The following is a 25,345-nucleotide window of genomic DNA, read 5'->3' as shown; positions in this document are numbered from 1 at the left end:
ACTGGTATTTCCACAACACTAAAGGATTGAGAATATTACATTGTGATCTGATAAGTGTGGTCTTAGCCTTTAATATTACCTTACCGCCCTCTGATGATAGTTGAGCTCTGGATAAAAATGAATCATCTTTAAAAAAAGAAAAAAAGAAAAAAAGAAAGAAAGAATTCTGTAACTTGGATTAAACAGGCACTGACCTGAATATGCAATAAACTTCCATGAGCAATTCTAACCTATTATATTTGATGTCGTATTTACTTTGATGTAAATGCAATACATATTTTATAATCAAGGATCTCTCCTCGTATTTTCCTGTTAAAGAAATGGAGCTTTAGGGGTATCCAATTACCTAAAAGTTATACACCTATTCAAAAAAGGTAGCTGGGAATAAATATACATTGCTGATTTCTATTTTTATCTTCTTGCATTTGCTTACATCTGAAAATCAGTGCCGCCAGATTAAATGGTTTGCAAATAAGCTGTTCTCTTGTAATAAAAATTAGCATAAACTCAAAGTTAATTCATCACTTCCAGCATTGAAAGACCCAAATGAGGGTGATAAAAGCAGATGCCTGGCATATGGCAACAGATGGGTCACAACACTTAAAAAGAGCTACTGGGAATAGGATGATTCACTCTTCTCAATTCTTATCACATAAGGTAAAAAGGTTGGAGAACGAAACAGTCAAAACAATATAGACCTAATTAGGTCCTAATTTTCTGATAGTTTTTAAGTGCCTATTAAATTACAGGACTTGCAATTTGCTAGTAAGTTTCAGGTCCTTGTACTGTCTATAAAAATCATGTAGAAAATTCCATAATAGAAAGAGTCAAGCAAATACAGTAGGAACCTACAATACCCACCGGCAAAATATGGCTGCTAGTGGCAAGAATTATTGGAGCAGATGGTACATGATGAATTCATCAGGATATGTCCCGACACCCAGTTTCATAATCATACCAGGTTTTTTCCTACTATTTTTGCTCACATGACACCTTATCCTAACATTACACTAAAAATGTCATCTGTGAATCATTTACAAGTTTTGTAATGATGCATGATTTTCATCGTAAATTAGAAATAGTAATAATGATGCTTATGATAAAAGTTTGATGTTCTTTTATCCATTTGGAGTTGGTTTCATAAATACAATTCACAAACTCTGATAGAAAAAAAGTGTATTCATGCAGGTTACACTAAACAGATAGATTTTAGTGGATATAGCTGTTTGCCACATAAGTAGGAAAGATGATGTCAAGTCATATTTTCCTTTGAGTGTGAGTTTTCTCAATAAGACTGTGTTTGGATCGATTTGACATCTATTAAGGAAAATATAACTAAAATCCCTAAAAATTTCCTGAAATTAACATAAAACTCAAAACCTTATCTTAAATTGTAATACAGGAAAAAAAAGACAAGGTCACCACAATAAAAGCTTAAATTCAAACTATCATTAGAACTTGAGATTATTCTCTACTAACTAAAATCCTGGTGAATGCAGCTTTAAAAAATATAATCTATGTTGTATATAGGCTCCTCTAAAAGTAGTGGGGAAAAAAAGAGCCTGTTTTCCTTCCCCACTGTCTATCTCCTCATTGAGAAATGGAATTTTTGCAATCAGCTGAAATTTGGCGTGGGTCCCTTGGAGCCCTCCGTATGTGCTGCTTTTATAAATTAATCAGGGTGTGACTCCCACCCAGGGTGAGGAGTGAGGGTGCCACTCCTCAGTAGTAGCAATGGCAACTTTTTAAGCTGGTTTTGCAATGACCAGAATTCACTGCTCAGGAGGTAGGGTAAAGAACAGGTAGAGGTGCTCTATGGAATTCTGGAAAATAAGCATAGTACCCGTCAGTAAAGGCTTCCGGTTGGAAGCAGAAATGGGCAGAGCCCTGGTAGCAGTGCCATTTCAAGGCAGTGTGGGGTTTTGTTGTTGGCCATGCATGTGCTGTTTTGCTTTTTTTTTCTTACCGTTTTTGTAACCCCACATAGAAATTTAAACCCATTGACTTGTTAACTTCCACGGTGACAGCAAAGAATACCAACCATAGCATAAATGACCAGAGCTGGCCTTTAATAAAGCACTAGTTCCAGATACCATGAGAAGTACCCTATAGGTATTTTTTTGCACCTAATCTTCATAAAAATTCTAAATGGTAAATACTATTATCTTCAAATTGCAATGCAGAGAGGATCTGTAACTTGCCAACGTTACATGATTAGGAAATGATAGAGCTAGGATTCACACTTCGATCTCTCTGGTCCTGAAGCCCACGTGCTTACCTGCTTCCTTTCCCCTCCACAAGAACTCAAAAACACAGCAGTCATGCACCCCTTTAAAGAAAACAAACTAGGGGCACCTAGGTGGCTCAGTCAGTTAAGCATGGACTCTTGGTTTCGGCTCAGGTCATGATCTCACAGTTTGTGGGTTCGAGCCCCGCCTGGGGCTCGGCACCGAAAAGCATGGAACCTGCTTGGGACTTCTCTCTCCCTCTCTCTCTCTGCTCCTCCCCGACTTGCTCTCTCTCTCTCTCTCTCTCTCTCTCTCAAAACATAAATAAATGTTTAAAAAAACTAATGAATCTACCCAAATATTTAGTCTGACAAAAGAAAAAGATTTCAAGGGTTGGAAAATCATGTTGCAAAAGGAAAGACACGTAGTCTTCCAACTTAGAAATTATTAAGGAAATAACCTGAAATATTATAACATCACAACAAAAGTATAAGAAACAAGCTATCCAGTACTAGGGGAATGTGCATAAAAGGGACTATTTCTCATACAATACAAATTACGTTTAGGAAAATCATACAGGAAAAGGTTTATGATACAATGTCAAGCAAAAAATACCACAAAAAGTAAGATATAAGGTATATATTCTAGCCTCAACAATGCAAAGGAAAAATTACGGAAGAAAAATACTTCAATAAAATAAGATTAAAGTGTTATAATAACAGCCTCAGAGTAACATAATCATATTTTTGTCTCCCTTCCTTATATTTTATGTACTTTCATTCAAGAGTACTATCATTTAAGAGTATACATGGCATTTTAATCAGAAAAATCTTTAATTACAAAATAATTCAGTCATAAACAGAATTATATAAATAACTAATCGTGGATAAATGTCATTTGGATGATTAAAACATTTAATTATTTTATTTAGAAAATGTCGCCATACTAATAAAGCCTACTTAAATTTATTGAGGGCATGTTTCGTAATCAACAAAATCTGTGTAAATATGGAACTATATGTGATAGGAAGAAAACAAACATTTTTGAAATATGCATATCCTGTGCAAGTATAATCCCTCTTTCCTTGTTCCAAAAATATTTTTATCATTTTTTATTTTGTTGCAGACTTTCATTCCTAGGCAATCAGTGAACTTTCAGTGAGCTTTCTTGTTTATAAGTATTTCAAAAGTACAACATACTTTAAGGACCCCATAATATAAAACACATGGAAACTATTTAGTTGTCATGAAGAGGATTGTTAGAAAAACAAAAACAAAACAGAACAAAAAACTATCGTAAGTATACAAAAATATAGCAGCTTTTATTTCTTAAAATAATAACTATAATGGGTCCTATGGCCTATGAAACCATACTCAAATTTCTCAGCCTAGTATTCCCATTAACTGGGATCATTTTACCTTTTCTATCTTCTTTTCATTAACTTTATTAGAGTTATTCATTCACAGTATCCATGAATTTTCAGTACAATAGCCCCAAATTTGCTCAAGCTATTACCTTTACCTGTTGTTAACCCCTCTCTAATCATGCCTTCGGAGGTCACTTCCTAAGTAGCTTTGTTAATGTATTCTTTGAATACTGAGCTCTTACACTCTGCTAAATTCTAGAGAGGAAATATCTGGACACGGTTCTACCTATGAAAGAACATATAGTCTAGTGAGGGATATCAACGTAAAAAAAATAAAAAATGAAAACAAAATACTATGCCATCAGTGGGACAGAAGGGTAGAAAGTTAGAGCTAAATGGGTATGTCACCCAGGGGTGGGAGAGGAAGAAAGATACAGGCAAAAAGAATACCATGTATGAATGTCAAAAGCCAGTGATAGATACAAGGCACATCTGAGGAACTGAGATGGGGCTGGGTTCGCACATCAGGATGTAAATGGCCCGTTCCTAGGCACAGTATTAAGTGGTTGTAATAAAATTTGTTTCTTATAGAAGTTAATTTTTTTAAGGTTATGGATCTTTGGGATTAAGCCAGAACTCTCAGTACCATGGAAACGAAATATTGCTGTTTTAGTAGTAACCTCATGCCTCGTTTACCTGATTAATTGGTCAATAACCTGAAATCCACATCTTCAACTTCATGTGCATTTTTTCTGGAGCTTACACAGGAAGGGGATATAGAAGAGTCTTAAAATTATGTGTCATTCTTACTTGATTCTTATGAAAGAAACATTTCTAGAAGCAGAGATGGCGAACACGTCCAGGGTGGAGAGTTACACAGTCAAATGATATGTAGCTGAGAGTTTCCATCTGTCTGTAAGGCCCAACAAGGAGTGAAGATTTGGAAGTACTTATATTTATTCATCATCATTGTTTAATTTGAGCAACAAAGATTTTTGACCGGGGCAAAATTAATTGCATGTGTGTGGTCAAGAGATGGCATGTAGATTCTTGTTGGACTCATTTTCAAGTGTGTGAATCAGTGTGACATTCTTAGCTTGTACTTATTTTATTTGTTCTCAAAAGAGTTAGAACACTTGAGCAGCACCAAATTCTGCTTACAAAAAGGCACTGGGTTATTTTCATGTAGAGACTAAGTTTTTCAAGTTATATGATCCTACTGCACAAAATCAAGTCAATGTAAAAAAAAAAAAAAAAAAGTAAAAGTGTTTTTCTCCTTAAAGAATTTTGGGTGAAATCCAAATAGAATCAATTTGTCTTAAGACTGAAAGCAAACAAGAACAACCTAACACTCAATGTTATGAAGTTGCTGAACATTCCCGGTAATCATGTCTGGGCTTTTGGAATTAAAGTTTAGCTGGAAATGCATTTCCTCTATTTATAGTGGCTGCTCCATGGTACTCTGGACAACCTGTTTGGAAAGTGGGAAATCTGCCCTTGTCTTTATCTACTATGAATCACTTGGTCTCTGTATCTCCACTTCCAACTCAGCAATGTGAGCATTTGATAGTGCTCCTAGGAGACCCAATTAATGGTTAAGGTTTTGAATAAAACAGTATATAGGCTCTAATGATAATCGTTTCAACCCACTTGCTTGTGAATGCCAGTAAGATAAGATGGCTATGCTGTGATTATTTAAAAGGCTCCAACATAGAAAGCAGTATCCATTTATGAGCTCAGCCTTATTATTTATTTACTGACTTCTAATCACCATATTCTGAGCTTATTTTATTTATTAATTAAGTCAAAATGTTTGGGCAGCTCCATTGTGTGCGGGCACCGCCCTTTAGAGCATGTTGGTTTTCCGTATGTTTCGTGCCAAGTAAAGATATGGTTCACTAAAACGATTGCTTTGTATCATGACTGGAAGGAACACTGCTGGAAGAAGCTTTTTCACTGTGTTGTTGAAACTGCTCTTTAAAGTCACAGTATGGGGGCGCCTGGGTGGCTCAGTCAGTTGAGCATCTGGCTTCAGCTCAGGTCATGATCTCCCAGTCTGTGAGTTCGAGCCCCACGTCGGGCTCTGGGCTGACGGCTCAGAACCTGGAGCCTGTTTCGGATTCTGTGTCTCCCTCTCTCTCTCTGCCCCTCCCCCACTCATGCTCTGTCTCTCTCTGTCTCAGAAATAAATGAACATTAAAGTCACAGTATGGATCAGTAGACTACATGACAATCATTAAGATCTTCTCAAAATTCCTGATCTTATCATATAGGAATCCATGTCAGATTTCAAATTCAACAGAGTAGAAGTAGTCAGTTGCTTCACTGAGTGAGTTTCCCATCTTCCATGAAATTAATCTCTTTAAATCCCACTTATAAATGTTAATTATAACATGGTTGGAGGAGGGCAATTAAAAAGTACGGTCATTGCGTAACCAAACAAGTCCGAAAACTGCTTAGCAGGACATACAGGATGTTCACCAGTCTAACTCTCCTCCAAAGTACAGATTAAGTCCCTGGACATCAAATACGTATGCTGATAAAAATCAATTTGATTAACTGACAACCCGAAGAAATCATACCCAAACTGATATCTAAGGAAACAGTTTCATTTTTATATTGAGCACACTGTGTGCAGAATCTAGATTTTATTTCTCCATGGCACTAGATTAACCTTCTAGCAGGATGTACGTTGGTAGACACAGTGGTAATTTATATAATTTCCTAGGCTATTAATGGATGGTGATTGGAAGGAGGGGATTCAGACAGAGCGGGGGAAATTCAACATCCGTTTCTAAGTCCTTAAATTTGTTCCCTATGAAAACAGCATGTAATCTGAATTCATCATCACGAGCCCAATGTCTACCAAAATAAACCTTGTCACACACTGGTTCATCCCCCCCGCCCCGACAAAAACACAAATATAGAGAGGATCATTAATCTCTTAGTTACCCTGACTTTCTTCTCACGTATTTATTCTGGCATTTCCAAACTAATTTTTTAAACTTCTAAGTAAGGAATAATTGGAACCAGGACTACATTACAAAGAAAACACAAAAATAAATTTTAAAAATGAAGTAATACACTCAAAGTTAAGAGGCAGAATACCAAAGTTAAAATTCTATTTCGTTTCACTGGGGTTGTCTGGGCCATTTCCTGGCAAACCCTGCATATAGCCAGATTAAAGGAAAACAAGTGGGTATTTTCAAGAGTTAACTCAACATATGGATTTTACTGTTAAATATAATCTCCGCAAAGAGTTTGTCTGAGTTTTTAAAACTAAATTTCATATGGGTCATGGTAATAGTATCGCTTGATTCATTACTTCTTTGACCAAGTAACTAGAATATGAGGCAGAAGGCTAGTATAATAGTCATATGTATTGGGTAAATACTGTATTCTAGCAAATATTACTATAAACACTGTATTGAACCGTATATAGCAAATGCTATATTCATTGTGTTATTATTGTAGCTTCATAGCTCCAGGACTGAGGACGGTGTAGCAAATGCTTTGTAAACAATGGTGTAGAGTGCAAGGTAATGACTCACAGGAGAAATATCTTATTAGACCAAAATGCCCAAATATTATTTTCCTTTTCCTGTGTCCTTTTCCTTCTTTTTCCTAACTTAAAAAAAAAAAAACAAAAAACTGGCTCTCAAATCCTTACTTCCATACAGTTTAAGTTGTAGAAGGTAATAGTGTTTTTACTGTATTCAATATTGAAAACGTATTTACTGAGTACCATGTAGAGTCCAAAATCTTCCACTTATTATTTGATATCTTCATCTGAATCAGGAGCTCTGGCTGACAGATGATTTTGTGAGGGCAGAATTTCTAGCATCAAGTCAGTAAGAAAGTGAGAAATTGAGGGCATGCTCTTCTAATTGCCCCTACTACCCTTCAGGTAGACCCAATTCTATTATTTAACTGAATGCTAGCCTCAGGCAGCTTTCTGATTGATGCTGAGTGGCCACTTACAGGGCTCTGTTGAAAAATATTCTTAGGACTTGTCTGAACTCAGCAGTAATGTAAGTCATTAATTATGACCGCAATGTACTCAGGAGGGAGGAAGGATAGGTCTTGGTAACTGATCTTGATTTTGAGAAATGGTCACTGAAGTATTTAGAAGTAAAGTAATATCATGTCTGCAACTTTTAAGGTAAGGATGTTTAAGAATATGTGTGTAGAGAGAGAGAGAGAAGGGAGGGGAAGGGAAGAAGGAAAGGGAGGAAGGGAGTACATGAGAGGACACTGATACCATTCATCACCATCTCACAAAAAATTAAGATATGGGGGGATCTAGGTGAGGGGTATATAGTGATTTTTGTAGCTTTTATGTAAAGTCTACAATTATTTTAAATTATAAAGTTTTGGGGGCACCTGGGTGGCTCAGTTGGTTAAGTGTCCAACTTCTGCTCAGGTCATGATCTCACAGTTCGTGGGTTTGAGCCCCGTGTCCAGCTCCGTGCTGACAGCTCAAAGCCTATAGCCTGCTTTGGATTCTGTGTCTCCTTCTTTCTCTGCCCCTCCCCCACTTGTGCTCTGTCTCTCTCTCTCTCTCAAAAATAAATAAACACTTAAAAATAAATAAATAAAATTCAAAGTTCAAAAATAAATGCCTGCCCCATATTTGGAATTCCTCCTGTGGGAGATATAAATAAGAAAGACCAAGATTGAAAGCAGGAAAATCCCATTATAGCAAGAAGGTAGTCAAACTAATATTTTGGGGGAGAGGATGTTAAAAGTTCACATAGGGACAAAAAAAAAAAAAAACGGAAGGAAACCCATCCAATTGCTGCTTTAGAGGCAGTACAGGAATAGTTGGTAGCCATTTTTTATCTTTTGATTCTAGTTCCAAATTAAAAACAGAAAAATGGGTTGATTCCTTGAAATTCCTCTCAATTCTAGAATCTTAGAAAAGCACTCAAGAAACCTAGTCTTCCTCATCCTGTTCATGCAGCTTACCCACCTGGACGTGTATACCCATCTAGACAAGTATCACAAACACCTCAGACATGAGTCACACTGTACTCATCAGTTTTCAAGTCTATACCGAGGGCTGTGTCAGGCATGGTCAGAGACTTCATGCCCTCGTGATTAATGCTACCCATGTACGGATTTAGGCTGCCAAATTAAATGATCATTATTTTCAACCAACGCCACAGAAACCATACCATATGTTAATATACTACGCATGGAATACTAGACCACAATGTTACTAGAATGTTTTCCTTTTCTTTAAAGTTCTTTCTTTTCACTCCGAAACTTCAAAAGCTCACTCCAAGCAGGAAAAGAGGATGACAAAAATCTAAGATATGTACATTCTTTGTTTACTTATCAGAGAAGAAAAACAACTCTTTGCAGTTTTAGGTTCAGCAACTACTCCTGGGAATAATGTTTCCTGAGACCAACAATATCTAAGGATAGAGTAGGTCCTGCAACCAAGAGGAAATTTTGCTGTACCACCTCTAAGCAGGCACAAACGTTCTTTTTCTCTCTCCCTTTCTTTCTCTCTCCCTTCTTTTCTTTCTCCCTCTCACTCTCTCCCTCTCAGTCTCTCTTTCTCTCTTCCCCTCTTCCCCCCCTCTCTCTCCCTCTCTTCCTCCTCTCCTCCTTCTTTCTCCCTCCATCCTTCTTTCTCCTTTTCTTTTTCTTTCTTTCTTTCTTTCTTTCTTTCTTTCTTTCTTTCTTTCTTCTCTCTCTCTTTTCTTTTCTTTTCTTTTCTTTTCTTTTCTTTTCTTTTCTTTTCTTTTCTTTCATCACAATAACAGATTGGAGGAAAGTTATTTTATTCTTTTTTTAACCAAGGACCTACATTCCTTGTGACTGGGTTTGGCTGGTGGGATACAGAGGACAGACTGAGGTTCTATGTTCCAATCCAAAAAGGAAATGTTGCTAATGTGTTCCAAACACAAAAATTAGAAGCAGGCCTAAAGTGTACTTTAATTCACACATTTAACAAATGGGGGTCCCTAAATACTTGGCTGGCCATTAAGGAATACAAGGATTGATTAGTCACAGCCTCTGCTCACATGATTATAGTGAGGAGGGAAAAAGATAATGAGCAATATTATTAACAAAGCTGGAATATACAGCCTAATTTTAGGAAAATGACAAATGAAGTCATGTATATAGAATTTTCTCAAGACTTTCACTCTGTGGAAATCTTTAGCCCCAGAGACTTATAAATATACTTTATTTTTATAAACATATTTTAAAAAAATTTTAAATATTTATTTTTGAGAGGGAGAGAGAGAGAGAGAGAGAGAGAGAGAAAGAGAGAGAGACGGAGTGAAAGCGGGAGGAGGGACAGAGAGAGAGGGAGACAGAATCTAAAGCAGGCTCCGGGCTCTGACACAGAGCTTGAACTCACAAACCATGAGTTCATCACCTGATCCGAAGTCGGATGCTTAACCGACTGAGCCACCCAGGTCCCCCTATTTTCAAAAACATATTTAAAATTTTTTTTTTCAACATTTATTTATTTTTGGGACAGAGAGAGACAGCATGAACGGGGGAGGGGCAGAGAGAGAGGGAGACACAGAATCGGAAACAGGCTCCAGGCTCTGAGCCATCAGCCCAGAGCCTGACGCGGGGCTCGAACTCACGGACCGCGAGATCGTGACCTGGCTGAAGTCGGACGCTTAACCGACTGCGCCACCCAGGCGCCCCTTCAAAAACATATTTTAAATAATAATGTGCTCTCACTATGGGAAGATTTTTGTCAATGCACGATATTTAGTCTACCATTAAATCATTAAGAGTTATAGTGTGACCAAAGTCACTGATCCATGTGATTGAATTAAGTTCTACTTGGTGGCTCCTTGTATATTATTTCCTGACAATTTTGTCATCAGATTTAAAAATGGAAGAAGCCTAGAGTATGGTTTCAGATTCTCGCCTGTGGTTCTTGTGAAATCCTAAAAAAGGTTTCTGTCTATAATCAATTATTTCTAATCCTTTTCTGCATTCTGGGCAAAAACTAATTTCCTCTTTATGTGAACATCTCTCTGAGTGCTAATATATTCTACCCACCTATTTCTGGCAAGAGGCATAACATTCCCATTAGCTCATATGGAGAGACTGTGGAATGCTTTGCAAGTATTTCTGAGAGTAGCTGTCAATTCCATTACCTTCTTAATGTGGACTTGTCCATGATTTGAATCAGCCACTACGACTAAAATCCTGAGGAGGCAGTTGGTTGTTAATTTACGTTGCTCTACAGAGGGGATGTTCCAGAGTTTGAAGTGGCCAGTTCTCCCTTGGGCACTAATCATTTCAGGTATCATTTCTGTGCAGGGACGCCTAATGCCAAATTTAGCAACTCAGATGTGGTACATGCAAGACAAGAAGTTATTTTATATATTGCCATGTCCCTTCTTCTATGAAATGGAAGAAAAGGAAGAAAGAGAAAGGTGAATAGCAGGAAAACTTCTAGTCTCATCCTTTCCTATAAGCATCAAAAGAGTTAAGTCATTGGTTAAGTTAAGACCAAAAGAGTTAAGTTCGGTCATTTGGAAGGACCAAAAAAGAAAAAAAAAAAAAATCAATGCTTAATAAGTGCCTACTATTTGGCAGGCAGAATCCCAGCTACTTTACATAATATTAAACTCATTAGGTGCTTAAAACCATAGCACTGGTTAAAGGAAGAGCCGTGATTCCTTGAATCAGCTCTACCTTATTCTAGAGCCCATACTCTTTGATTTTTATTTTTTTAAAAACTCTATCTACCTATAATTTTTTTCTTATCAAAATACAATATATACTTGGTGCGGAGAAACTGGATAAAACAAAAGAACTCGGGGCGCCTATGTGGCTCAGTCGGTTAAGCGGCCGACTTCGGCTCAGGTCATGATCTCGTGGTCCGTGAGTTCGAGCCCCGCGGTGGGCTCTGTGCTGACAGCTCAGAGCCTGGAGCCTGTTTCAGATTCTGTGTCTCCCTCTCTCTGACCCTCCCCCGTTCATGCTCTGTCTCTCTCTGTCTCAAAAATAAATAAACGTTAAAAAAATATATTTAAAACAAAAGAACTCAACAGAGAAACAAAAACAGACACCCATAAACCCACCATTTTATGATACCACGGTTAACACTGGAATGGTATTTCATTTCAGCCTTTTACTCTATACATGAATATATCCATAACTACTTTCTCTCTTCCATAAACAATTCTGCAGCACAGTTTTAATAGCTACATAAAGTTCTATCACACACACATAAATAACCTACTGTCATTTATCATTCAGATTACTCCAGTTTTTTCAGTCACACAGAATACCAAATATATAAACTAAATTTTTGAACAAATTCATTATTGTTTCCTTGGGGTAAATTTCTATATTTCTCCTAAGTATCACTGGCATCAGAACTGCTATGTCAAGGAGATTCTCTTTTCTGCTTTTTCTTTTAGTACAGCGTCAAGGTTACTTCTCACGGTTTCTTCAGTGCACACTCCCAGCCGCAGTACAGGACGGCACCCATTTCTCTCCATCCTCAGCAAGGCGCTGCACTGCTGTTCTCTTCTCATTTTGCAAGAAAGGCAAGAAAGTCCTTTATTTTAGCCACAGACACACAAACCTATGAGAAACTCACTGACCTTTTGTTGCACTTCGTACCTGAAAATGCTTTCATCTTAAATTATAAATCCACAGCTGGAGGCTCACACGCTGGAAAAGTCCTCCCTGTGGTGAATGATCATAGAGGGTGCTTTTGATGAGCAACCGGAAGGGCCGATTAACAAATATAAATGGACAGAAGTGTCTGGAAATGGAATGGTTGGCCTTGGGAGCCAATGAAGGGCTCATCCCTGAGGTCGTTCAAGCAAAGAATGCATGATGACTGGTTAGGGTGATAGTATGGAATTGGTCTAGATGAACTCGGACGTTTCTTCCCACCCTAGGGTTTTATGATGCTCTATTCTACTTCTAGAGATTATTGACTCTGTTTCTTTACCTCATCAACTGCAATCTTTGTATACAAATAGAGTGACTCTTTCTAACTTCTGTCCTTGACAGTAATTTATCCAAAGTGGCCACATTGTGGGGCGCCTGGGTGGCGCAGTCGGTTAAGCGTCCGACTTCAGCCAGGTCACGATCTCGCGGTCCGTGAGTTCGAGCCCCGCGTCAGGCTCTGGGCTGATGGCTCAGAGCCTGGAGCCTGTTTCCGATTCTGTGTCTCCCTCTCTCTCTGCCCCTCCCCCGTTCATGCTCTGTCTCTCTCTGTCCCAAAAATAAATAAATGTTGAAAAAAAAATTAAAAAAAAAACACACAAAAAAAACCAAAGTGGCCACATTGTAAATTGTGCTTTGAAGCAAAGTGTGTATATGAACATATGCACATCATATGTTATATATACACACATCAAATATACGTCATATATGATATAGACCAGAGTATTTGCTATATCTAGAAATCTAGCTGCAACATGAGCTCCGAAGAGTCTCAATTTTAAAATTATACATACATATATCTTTCCAAATAGGTACCTATAATTATAGCTAAAGGTAAAGACAAAAAACAAAAACTACAGGTACGCTTGCATATGTTCAGAAAAATTTTAGGACACACAGAATATTATTCATAGTAGTTATCTCTAGGGAGAGAGAATTGGGAAAAGGGATGTGGGGAACTTATATTTTCCACTTCAGGTCCTATTATACAGTTTGCATGTTTAGTATCATTTTAATAAGTTTTAAATTTTATGAAATTAAGAGAAAACCTGGAAACACAGTTAATTTCATACCAATCAAAAGTCAATAGTAGCTATTTATGATTAAAATCTCAGCAAAGGAACTATAGGCAGATCTCTGAATTTAGCAGCCTTGAAAATTGGACTTCATCAGCATGAGGAGAGACATTTCCTTCTCAACTTTGATCTCATGCTTTGTTTGGTTAACAACAGGGGCGCCTGGGTGGCTCAGTCGGTTAAGCATCCGACTTCGGCTCAGGTCATGATCTCGCAGTCTGTGAGTTCGAGCCCCGCGTCGGGCTCTATGCTGACAGCTCAGAGCCTGGAGCCTGTTTCAGATTCTGTCTCCCTCTCTCTGACCCTCCCCCATTCATGCTCTGTCTCTCTCTGTCTCAAAAATAAATAAACGTTAAAAATATTAAAAAACAAAAAACAATAAAACAACAATGATAGAGACAACTTTTACAAAAGAAAAAAATCAGGGAACCTATTAGAATAATAGCCTATGCCAGCAATCAGAGTGGTAACCGACATAGCTCACTGTTTGGAATGCTGGTGTTACATTTTTGTGAATGTACTCATGGTGGGTATGAATACGACAACAATTTTATTCTGCCCGTCAAATATATGGAAAGTCAAAGACTTAATTCTAGCTCACTTCAGGTGTCCTAATTTAAATACAGAGGAAAAAAGAGAACATTCCATAATTGTAATTAAAAATAGATAACGCTAATGATTTTGTAGCTCACACACATTATCTAGCGAATTTGTTAAATTAAAAACTATTCTACAAATGCAACACTATGCTGATAGTAGAGGGGTGGGGACATGCCTGTGAATGTGATGGAAGGGAAGTGATTATCCTATGAAAATCTGAAATCAATCATAAGACATCACAGGTCAGGTCGAGAACTCTCACCCCTAAAGACAGTCCAATGTGGCTATCTCCAGATTGACAGGATTAACAAACATTGTGAATAATAAAATGTGTCAGAATTATAGGCTGAGCTGTAATGGCCATGCTGGCAGACCCAATCAAAGAGGGTCCTGTCCTGAAATTGCCAAATGAAGCCCTGGGTCCAGCAGTGCCAGGTCATAATCAAATTCCTATCTCACTCATGCCCTGATTCCTCGCTTGCCCAGTCTTCTAGCTTTCCACTGCATAGACCTGCAGAGAGAGGGATTATTAGTCAGTGACATATTATAGTTTTAGTTTTAAACATCACTTGCTTGCAAGAGTCAATTTGAAAGATATGAATCATTTCTTTAATTGAGAACTCAAATATTCCGATTATGTCTAATCTCTTGGAATATCACGAACATTCCAATGTCTGACAAAAATCGAAGATGTTTTTGAGCCATGAAGACTGAAGGCACATGAAACCCGTGGGTTGCCCTTCTGCTTTCTCCATGTGGCATGGATCGCTTTATGACTGTTAGCCTTTAGACCCAAATTTTAGAGTTTGTATTTATATTATTATCACCAGGAAAAAACTCAATAAGAAGATTATGTTAACATGGTATTGAGGGGCACCTGGGTGGCTCCATTGGTTAAGCAACTCTTGATTTCAGCCCTGGTCATGATCTCACGATTTGTGAGATCAAGCCCCAAGTCGGGCCCTATGCTGAGAGCATGGGGCCTGCTTGGGATTCTCTCTCTCCCTCTCTGTCTCTGCCCCTCCCCAACTCATTCTCTCTCTCTCTCCCTCTCTCTCTCTCTCTCTCTCCAAATAGGTATTTTTTAAAAAAGCAGTATGTGATTGAAGATGAGTACATTCCAATTGGAAGACTTTGTTATTTCTTGAATCGAAGACTAGTCTAAGTCCGATTTCCAAGAGCAGAATTTTCTTTGTAAAAGACCTGTTACAAGTTGGATAATCAGTTATTATGAAAAGCGAAGTAACTACTTTTCCTTCTGATTAGTAATTAATTAGGTTGCTTATAAAAGTGAAGGAATAAGATAAAGATTAACCAGGTAAACATTTCTTTTTCTTAAATTTTTCATTTCTTTCTTTTGAGTGAGAGAGAGCAAGCGCAGGGGGAGGGACAGCGAGAGATGGACAGAGAGAATCACAAACAGGCTCCACTCTGTCAGCACGGAGCCCAATACGGGGCTCGATCTCATAACCGATTGTTAGATCCTGACTTAAGCCAAAATCAAAAGTCAGACACTTAACCTACTAAGTCGTCCAGGTGTCTCCTAGGTAAAAATTCCTTAAGATGTCAGGAATCTGTTTATATTATCTAACATCCCACAGTGCCTACCTCAAAAGTGGGTGAGGAGTGAGAAAGAAATACCACAATACATCAAACCTGTTTAGAATGCTAACTGGCATACCGTAACCCTCCAATAAATGTCAGGTAATATAATAAAATATTATTATGTAAAATAAGGAAAACAAAATCCAATCCACACACACCAAATTTATGTAAGCATATATGTACCATTTATATGCTGGCAAAGATACAGAAAAAGACCTGAGAGGATTCACACCAAACTGTCAGCAGATGAGTGATTCCCTTGGGGTGTGGAGTAAAAAGGAGGAGGTGTGGTGTCTGGGGGAAGGTAAAAGGGCACTTTTTTTTCTTTTTATAATATATTTCTGGAAGTCTTATAATGAGAAAACAGATGTTAACTTCTAAAAAGAAAGCAATAACATTTTTAAAGGAATACCAAAAGATCCATTGGTGGCTATGATGAAATTTCTCTAAAAATGTTCATTGGTAATAAACGGGCATGGGCATTCTCCATGGTACACAGACACAGTAGGGTTTGGGAGTGAATTGGATCCAGCCTATAACCAGGCTCACAGAGGTTCTTGTTTGAATGGAAGGCTGGGAAACCACTTACAGTGACTTAGTGAAATGATTTCACCTCCCCCCACCCCAGCCCCAGAAACAAGAGTTTTCCTCTCTGTAAAAGGAACATAATACTATGTATGAAAATCTAGTTCAATGTTTATTCCCTTTTAAAAAAAAACGAATTGGGGCGCCTGGGTGGTTGAGTCAGTAAAGCGTCCGACCTTGGCTCAGGTCATGACCTTGCAGACTGAGTTCGAGCTCCGCGTTGGGTTCTGTGCTGACAGCTCAGAGCCTGGAGCCTGCTTCAGATTCTGTGTCTCTCTCTCTCTCTGCCTCTCTCTCTCTCTCTCTCTCTCTCTCTCTCTCAAGAATAAATAAAAAACATTTAAAAAATGAATTATTCAGGTTTTATTTTTAAGTCTTAGACTGAGGTGTTTGAAATGTATGTTTGAAAACATAACCTTGTTTCTTGTGAAATCTATCAATACAATTTACATTGGGCTCCATCTGGATCAGTGCGGTTCAGCCACCCAACGTGGGAAGTCCCAGAACAGTGCTGTGCCACTGGTACCACCACAGAAACATAGGATCACAGAGCTCCTGTCAGAAGAACGGCAATTCGAAGGTGCTTCTCAAATGGACACAAGATGGTGTCACAATTCCCGGTTTTCTGGTTCTTCCTAGTGGGTTACCTAAGATTCAACCTCATCCTGAACAGAATCTCTCAGAGAACCAAAATGCGACCAGTTGGAAGCGTTTAAAAGTGTAGGTCATGAACACTGTTGAGTTCCACTCCTGAGCTCTGGTCTTGAACTGGTCCAGAGAATCCTTCCCTAGCAGCATTTGTGGAGTGGGAGGAGGTATTTATGAAGATATTGGTGACAGGAAGGGTACAGTTGCTGGGAACCAGGTGACTTTTGGATGTGTTCATCCAAGCCTTGGATCCAAGTCATCCAAGTCTGACACAGGGATGGTCTATGGATGTTACTCGTGAGAGGGAGCCCACAGTAAATAAACACATAGTTTAACATGTTTAAAGTTTTAAAAATCTGGAAGAGTATATCATCTCGGGTGTCACCATGGGCATCAAGAAATTCCGAAGCATGAGAAGTAACAGCACAATCATGGTTTAAAGCTCAGATTCTGACCGTGACCTAGCTCGTCTCTTTACTGTGTAGGCGGTCTTGAGCATTGACAATTATCTGCAACGCTTTACCTACAACGTAGATATGAAAATTATATTTAGTTAAGATTATTATAAGGTTTCACTGGGATGATACATATAAAATGCATGGTGCTTTGCCCATTAGAAAGCTTTTGTTGTCAACGAACCAAATACTAGTCTCTGTTCTCAGACTTCCTAGGCTCACCCCAAAATTAGGTTCTTACAGTTCCTTAGCCTAGGCTACCCATACACTGCAGAGGGCTTAGTTCATAGCATGTGCTTCATAAACGTTGAGTCTGAAATCAAAATCGACATTTCAGTCGGACTGAAGCTAGGGAAAGGCCTCTCGTATTCCTTTTTCACTTCTAGATAGAAATATAGTGTCTCCTTGGAACGTGTGACGCGGGAGGTGCTGTGATAGTCAAGCAGAGGAGATGCTTAAACTTTAATCAGTCCCCAAACCACACTGCCCATCTGCAGCTACTTGTAGAAGATCAACAGAGCAGCCGTGTCATTGACATACTACCTCTTACTGCCATCGTCCTTACTGTTTTGAATGCCTATGTAATTGTTGACTTTCTTGTATTAGTTCATTGAATTCTTACACTGCCTACATAGAGATTTTTTTTTCCCTATGTTAACAAGAAAGCGGAATCCTTGAGTGGTTATATAACTTTCTCAATGCCACGCAGAAAGCCAAAACCAGAAAGAGAGCCACTGAGGGCTAGACAGGCCTTCCGTCTGGGAAGATGGGCTAAGAGTCTCCAGAGGGAGAGGGTACAGGGCCTTGGCAGCCGTCTGGGCTCTCCTGGTTTGTATCTCGACTTGCTCTAGACTTGGCCAGAATCCCAGCTTGTCTAGGTCCAAACCCATGAAGATTCCACCAAACCAGAAGCCTACCACTTGAGTAGTGAAGAATAACATTTAAAGAAAAATAAAAGGAACATCCTTCAAAGAAAAAAAAAAAAAAAACAAAAAAAAACACCACAAGAATGTAACAAGTACTCAGGGACTCCAGAGACTCCAGCCATAAATCGCCATTTCAGAAGCAGTATTTAAAAAACCAGAAATCCGGCGCCTGGGTGGCTCAGCCGGTTAAGCATCTGAGTTCGACTCAGGTCACGATCTCATGTTTCATGAGATCAAGCCCTGCATCTGCCTCTGTGCTGACAGCTCAGAGCCTGGAGCCTGCTTCAGGTTCTGTGTCTCCCTCTCTCTCTCTGTCTCTCTGCCCCTCCCCCGCTCAGACTCTGTCTCTCAAAAATAAGTAAACGTTAAAAAAAAAGTGACAAATTCTTTTAATTGTGACTTATTAACTACAAAATGGAAAGCTAAATATATGGGTTTTGTGCTGTCATGGAAATGAACATAATACGTCTTAAAAAAAAATCTCACAATATTTGTGGTCTCTCACGGTATCAGGGCAGTATGGTTGTGCAACTTGAATGCAATGGAAAGGAATTCTCTTTGGTCAGAAAGTGTTCTTCAAGTATGTGCCAGTAATTCAACATACATTCCTAGGTACAGGGCGGGGCTCCATCAGGTTTTGGAAATGTCACTGTTTTCAGGGTAGGTATAAATTCTCTAAATTGTGTCTATGTGTTTCTAGCAGAATGACACGCGTGCCTTTGTGTTCACTTCTGTCAATTTCCGAGCCACTGTGTAAGGAAACACGTTTCAACAAGATTTGTTTGCCAGGTTTAGGTAAGTATAATGACACTCCATGTGCATAGTCGCAGAAGAAGCCACTGTTAGGAATCAGATTTCCTCATCTCCTTGATGTCTTTGTCCCTAATATTAAGCCCCTTACTTCGTATCATTATCCGCAATTTCAATTCCTTGCCCGGGGCGCAGTCAGAAATCTCCTCACTTTACCTGATAGCCTGATCTCTGCTATGGCATCGGGCACCTGCTGACATGGTAGTTTGCGATCTTTCTCTGGCCAAATGATACTCCCATTTTATCTTTTCCACTATCTTGTGACCTCATCCAGGAAGGAGCCTTCCACTGTACAGATTCTCAATTACATACATAAGGGTTTTTGCTTAAACTTTTGCCTAACTTTAAAAAATAGCTAAGTGATAAAATAGGAAAAATATTGTTGAAACTGTGAAGTTATGAAAGATGACTAAATTATAGAGCAAGTGATCTATAGATCAACATGTATGGAACAAGAAATCTCCTAGCCTACTCTGAAGCATATCCAAAGCAACTGCGAAGTTAATTTAATGAATTTTTTTTCGAGAGAATATAAGATAACTGTTTATTACAAAGTCAGCAAGCCATTGAACAGGGGTGGGGGTGGGGGGGAATTAGAAAAGATCCATGAGAGAAAGTATCAAAAACCAAATATAAGTCTACCACTCTTAAAATCTTTGACATTTTGATTTATGTTCTGCTAATAATCATGTACGCATTTGTCTGAGTATACGTGTGTTTGTGTCTAGTCCTGGGTATTGCCTCGAAACTTTATTAAAGCAAGATTTGAGGAACTTGGTGGGGTACTTGAAGGTTTTAATAACAAGAAAGGATAAGTAGCTTGAGATTGTTTATTCTCTTTGCTGTATTACACAGCTGTTATGCAAACAAACCCCAAAAATATAGAAATTAGAACATAGTATTTCCATAGCAGTTTTCATGATGGCATTGTATCATGTGACGAGTAGCAGTCTTGACATAACCCAGAACTGACTGGAACCAGAATGTGGCAACACAGGTTTTGACAGAGATTATTTACATATATTGGAAAAACACTTTTTCTTTCTCTGAAAACAAATACATAAACATTAAAAATAAAATATCGGGGCACCTGGGTGGCTCAGTCGGTTAAGCCTCCGACTTCAGCCAGGTCACGATCTCGTGGTCCGTGAGTTCGAGCCCCGCGTCAGGCTCTGGGCTGATTGCTCGGAGCCTGGAGCCTGTTTCCGATTCTGTGTCTCCCTCTCTCTCTGCCCCTCCCCCGTTCATGCTCTGTCTCTCTCTGTCCCAAAAAATAAATAAATGTTGAAAAAAAAAATTAAAAAATAAATAAATAAATAAATAAATAAAACGCTCTGAACAGAAAAGTAGTGAACACATACTGGGCAGACTTTGTACAAGAGGCCTGACATCTCTTTCCCATCTCGTTATAAATTTCCGAGGTATATCTCTGTGTTTGTTTATTGTACTGTTAAATTTCCTGATCTCTAAATTCAAAATAAAAATACTTCACATACTGGGAAAATCTGTCTCAAATAAGAGAGAAGGAAATGATCCATGAAAGCATAAAAGGTGAGAAAAGCTACATAAAACCATGTGTATGTAAAGAACTTTGTGTTCAGACTACCCCCCTTCAAGTCTATGCTATATTGTGTCAATGGTATACACATCCATCTAACAGGAAAAGGAGGGAGGCTTAACTCCTGGAAGTCTCTAGAAAGGTTTGGGCATGGCTCAGGTGTTTCTTAGGGAGAGAGTTCCAAGGGCAGGCCCAACGCCTGGTAATTCCAGACAATCCAGAAGAACAATGTGTGAACTAAAAGTAATAAACATGAAATGTGGGGTCACGCTTAATACCACGGAGGTTAACTCAGTGCACATAGTATAGGGCAGAAAAGCACATAAGAAATCACAATTAAGAAGTCACAGTCCGCTCTGTCCCTAACTTCTCCACATGGGGATGTGGGGAGGAGACAGGCAGAACAGCAGAACACCTGCTCAGTGTTTATAACAAACCTGCCAAGTTGACACAAAAAAACAAATCTGTTGCTTCCCAGATATGCCGAAGCTGGGGTTTTTACCACCCAAAAGAGTTATGTAAAATGGGGGAAAAGGGTCTCACTGGCAGGGGAATATACCTGTCCCAGTCTTTTCTCTAAACTCCCAAGGCTAATGTTATTTTCCTTGTGGAGCACAAATCTGAACACAGAACATCTGTCTGGCGTAAATTCTGTGGATCCTGATGTTAAACATAGAAAATATAACAAATACTCAATGTAGCAATCTGCTGCTGAGAGCATTGTGGTTTCTGTTTGCTTTTGAAAAATGTATTTATTAATACACGCTGATCATACACAGCAAGTTCTGGCTTGGGGAAAACACAGTTTTACTGCACTTGTGGTATTTTCATTAAGAACAACAGATAAGTCCAGAAAGTGTCCTTGGTTGAAAATGACCAGATCCCCGCCCCCCCTGGAGTTCTTCAACACACTTGGCTTAATTTACTACAAATAATAAATGGCAAATGAGTGCAAGAGATTTGAGAGCCCTAAGTAGACAAGCTCTTGTATTTTCAGCACCCATTTAACCCACAGTAAATGCTTAGTACTTTTTAAAGAAGTAAGATATATAACCTGTGTGTTAGACAGTGAAACATGAACAGAATAATAATTTGCAATATACATGATGCATGAATATATATGCCTATACATGTATAGGTGTGTGTTTGTGTGTGTGTGTGTGTGTGTGTGTGTGTGTAATTTGCTTTCAACATCTGAACACTCCAAGTAGGAAGAAAATAGAACATAAAACTACAGTTATTAGGTAGACCAACTTTAAAGATCTTAAGATAGGTTTTTAGAGTATATATCCTAGGACCTTTATGTAGCGAACACGGTGTGAAAATTCTGAACACAGGACATCATCATCTCTGAAGACTGGCTTTTTACCCTTATATATTCGCCAAGATTACTTTATGCTGTGGAATTTATTACCTCTTGAGTGTTCCAAATGCAGAAAGAGAGGAACCAGGGGAAACACCTCTGGTTACTTTTTAATGCAAAGCCCTAGGAGACAGGGTCCTTTAGGTGGAAAATCCTTCCCATCCTCCTGGTTGACTGCGACCACTGTGCCAACTTCCCTCCGCTCCAAGCTGGTAGAAAATGCTGTTGCTTTGTCACTTTCTTCAAACGATTTAGGAAGGAATTATGTCCTCCAACCAGTTCACTGGATAAATAAACTGAGGTTCACAGAGGCCAAGTGTCTGGCCCCAGAGCTCAGGGCCACTAAAGTTTGTCCGTTTAAGAACATCCGGAATGACAAGTATTTTCAGACCCTGTACTAGTCTCATTGTCTTACTCTTAAGGTAATGTTTGCAAGCATCACAGAAAACAATTGCAGATTGAGGACTGGGGGTGGGGGGTGGGGGGTGGGAGTAGGGGGAGAGGGCAGGAAGTGGTCGTTAGCAAATCCCTGGGCCTGGGGATCACCTGCTCCCTAGGATCAAAACAGTGAAACAAGCTATTCCTAAGGACATCAAGGACGAGTGGGCCATTGTTTTCAGAGCCAGCTGTGGAGAATCAGCTGAACGGTGGCCTTGGAACAGCTGCGGCTGCCGCACCACTGGGCGGGGGCGGTAGTGGGTGCAAGAGTGAGCCAGGAAGGAGCGCCGGCGGAGACCCTGCCTCGCCGCCTCTCGGCAAACCAGGAAGTCCTTTTAGCTGTGGGTGCAAAGGATGGAGCCACCTTTCGAACCGACAGTCTGAAGGCACGCAGCAGCCCCCAGACTGGCTTAGTAACTGCAAACCCTCGGCGGGCAGGGTGCCCGGGAGGCCGCGGACCGGCAGCTACGCGGTCAGGGTCTGCAGCACGGAGTCGGCGCTGTCACAGAGTACACAGAGCAAAGCAGGCTCTGCCGTCTTAGCAAACCCTGGCCGATCAAAGTCCGGGGTAAACAAGCCTCCAGACGCGCGCCCCCCGCGCGCTCCTCTGCCCTCCGGATTGCCCAGGCGCCCTGCACTCAGCTCTGCAGAGTCCGCCGCCCTATCCCGCGCCCCCCCCCTCCTCCGATCGCCCCACCTTCCGGCGGGGCCCTCATTCCCACAGCTGGCGCGCCGCACTCACCATCTCTCGCCTGAGGAAGTGCAGCTTGGTTTCCAGCCTCTCCAGGGCGCTGCAGTGGCTACGACGTGGGGAGCCAGAGGTTGGAGAGGACGAGGAGGACGACGACAGGGAGGGGGGGAGGCTGCAGCTGCTGCTGCTGCTGCTGCTACTGCAGCCGCCGCCGCCGCCGCCGCTCCCCCCGCAGGGGTCCCCGTCCCTTTCCAGGGGAACCGGCTCCTCCCCACGGAGCGAGCGCACTAGGCTCTCGGGTACTTTGCGCCCTAGCTTCAGCTCGATGTCTCTGAGGTCTGGCAGCGGGCCGTCTTCCATGACTTTTCAAGAACGAGGATAATGGTAATGAAACGCAGCGGAGGAGAGGCGGCCGCGGCTTCCGAGGCTGCGGCGAAATGAACCGACCCCTCCCGGCGCCCGGGTCTCTATCCTCGGCGGCGGATGGAGTGCACCGTCCGCTCCATAACCGCTTGCGCTGTGACCAACCCTGAAATCCGCACAGGACGAGGCGGGTCGCAGCCGCAGTTTCCCGGGTGCCGTGGCTCCCCCGACACTTACTGAGATTTTAGAGATCGCTTCATCCTCTTCCCTTTTGGCCACCCCACTGCAAAGTTGAGTCAATTGATATTGCAGAGAGGAGAAAATCCGAGTATTATAAGCCCAAAGAAGTGAGAGGGAAAACGAAGTCTGGTTTTTGGCGTTATGGGGGGAAAATTCACATGATAAAACTGTCCGTTCACATCTCTGCCTCATTCACTGATTGCCCATCTGGTACCACGCGACACAAAGTAAGATGTGGCCACACTCCGGGGTCGTTTCATTTTCCAGCCATATGTCTCCAAGCTTTCGGAATATCCTGGATTGGCAGAAATAATCCCTGGTCAGTGAAAGAGGAGGTCGGTCGTGTGCATGGCCGCGTGAAAGAGGTGGTTAGCTTAGCGGGAGTTTAACGGCTTTCTCCTTGCAGCAGAAATTCCCTTCTTCTCATTTAGGCAGTTTGGTCCCAGTCATTGTGTTCTTCTGAGCCTTGGAAACTTTAAACTCCGCTGGCAGGTGGACCAAACCACGGCCAACCCTTGTACCGTATATCCCAGGCAAGAAGAGCAATAGAAATGTTCCCAGCCCTGCTGTTAGTAGGAGTTTCAGCGAACTGCTTTAGGTCGAAGTACCTCATAGGGGCGTTAGGTCTCCTGGTAGCCAGAACCTTTAAAACAGTTAACAGAGGTCGGAGGGAGAAGAATGAGTTGAAATGCACCGTCCTTCCCCGCCCCTGATCTTCCCATACAGCAAAAGTCTACCTTTAGAAAGAAGCCTTTTCTACTTGTACGCTAGTAAAAAGTGAAACTGTTTCACCATAAGTTCAGTGAGAATGCCCGGCCAAAGTGAATTACCTTAGCAAATGTTACAGTATTTCACTGCCGGAAGTGAAGACTTACATAGCCAGAATAATTTAGATGAGTGCGGAGGTAGGGGTGGATTTTAAAAGGCTGAAGTTGCTGAGACATTTTAATCGGCGAGAGAAAAAGTACTGAACAGAGCTAGTGAAACGTTGTGTTTGATAATTTAGCTATATTTTTCAACTACTCAGAAGATACCCAAAGCGTATAATCTATTTACAAGATACTACCCAGTAAATTGCCATGGGCTATGTGGATTATAGGTTGGACTCAATATCGAGTTTGTGTGAATGATCTTCAATTAGAGGATACTCTTTCCAATTCAGTAGGCTGATTTGGGGGTTCCTTTGGAATATTTGAAAATATGGGCTCCTCTATTCGGGGGGACAAATAATTACTTGTGTTCTTGGTCCTTCGTGGGCTCCATTCCCAAACATCGCTCGGGTTTTATACTTGGCACGAAGGCAGATCCCATCTCAGAGTTTGTTCTTTTGTAGAGCCTCATCTAGGAGTGATAAGGACAGACAACACAGGCCTTCAGAATGAAATATTTCACGCCAGGGTGAAAATTGCTAAAGTTCTCTTATCAGCATGCCAGAAATTGGTGTGTTAGTTCTCACTCTTAAAATGAATGAAGAAAACAGTTGTAAATTTAGTGGCCCATTTTAAAGTTGGAACAACCATTCACGGAATCAAAGGAGAACAATGCTAAATCTCCACTCACTGATAAAACAACGTGCTTTGCCCTGAATTTGGAAAACCACAAACTCATCAGATAAGAACCGCACTGGGATGGACATACAATCCAGGAAGGTTTGCACTTCCCTCAAGAGCAGTTTGTGCCTTGTTGTTGCTGCTGTTGTTGTTTTCACACCCTCACAAAGTTC

General features: G+C 40.4%; 1 protein-coding gene across 1 annotated transcript in view; it reads right to left on the bottom strand.

Moving 5' to 3' along the window:
• Nucleotides 1-24,480, bottom strand: part of LURAP1L (leucine rich adaptor protein 1 like) — a 54,993-nt gene extending 30,513 nt beyond the window's left edge. The window contains exons 1-2 of the mRNA XM_043566877.1: nucleotides 24,360-24,480; nucleotides 23,071-24,265 (exon numbers count right to left, since the gene is read on the bottom strand). Coding sequence (XP_043422812.1) covers nucleotides 23,071-23,379 — 309 coding nt within the window. The 5' untranslated portion in view covers nucleotides 23,380-24,265; nucleotides 24,360-24,480. The remainder of the gene's footprint in view (nucleotides 1-23,070; nucleotides 24,266-24,359) is intronic.
• Between the last annotated feature and the right edge of the window lie 865 nt (nucleotides 24,481-25,345).

This window comes from Prionailurus bengalensis, chromosome D4, assembly GCF_016509475.1.
Source record: "Prionailurus bengalensis isolate Pbe53 chromosome D4, Fcat_Pben_1.1_paternal_pri, whole genome shotgun sequence".
In the NCBI taxonomy this organism is placed as follows: domain Eukaryota; kingdom Metazoa; phylum Chordata; class Mammalia; order Carnivora; family Felidae; genus Prionailurus; species Prionailurus bengalensis.
The sequence above is the reverse complement of the archived record's forward strand: the minus strand, read 5'-3'. Positions and strand labels throughout refer to the sequence as shown.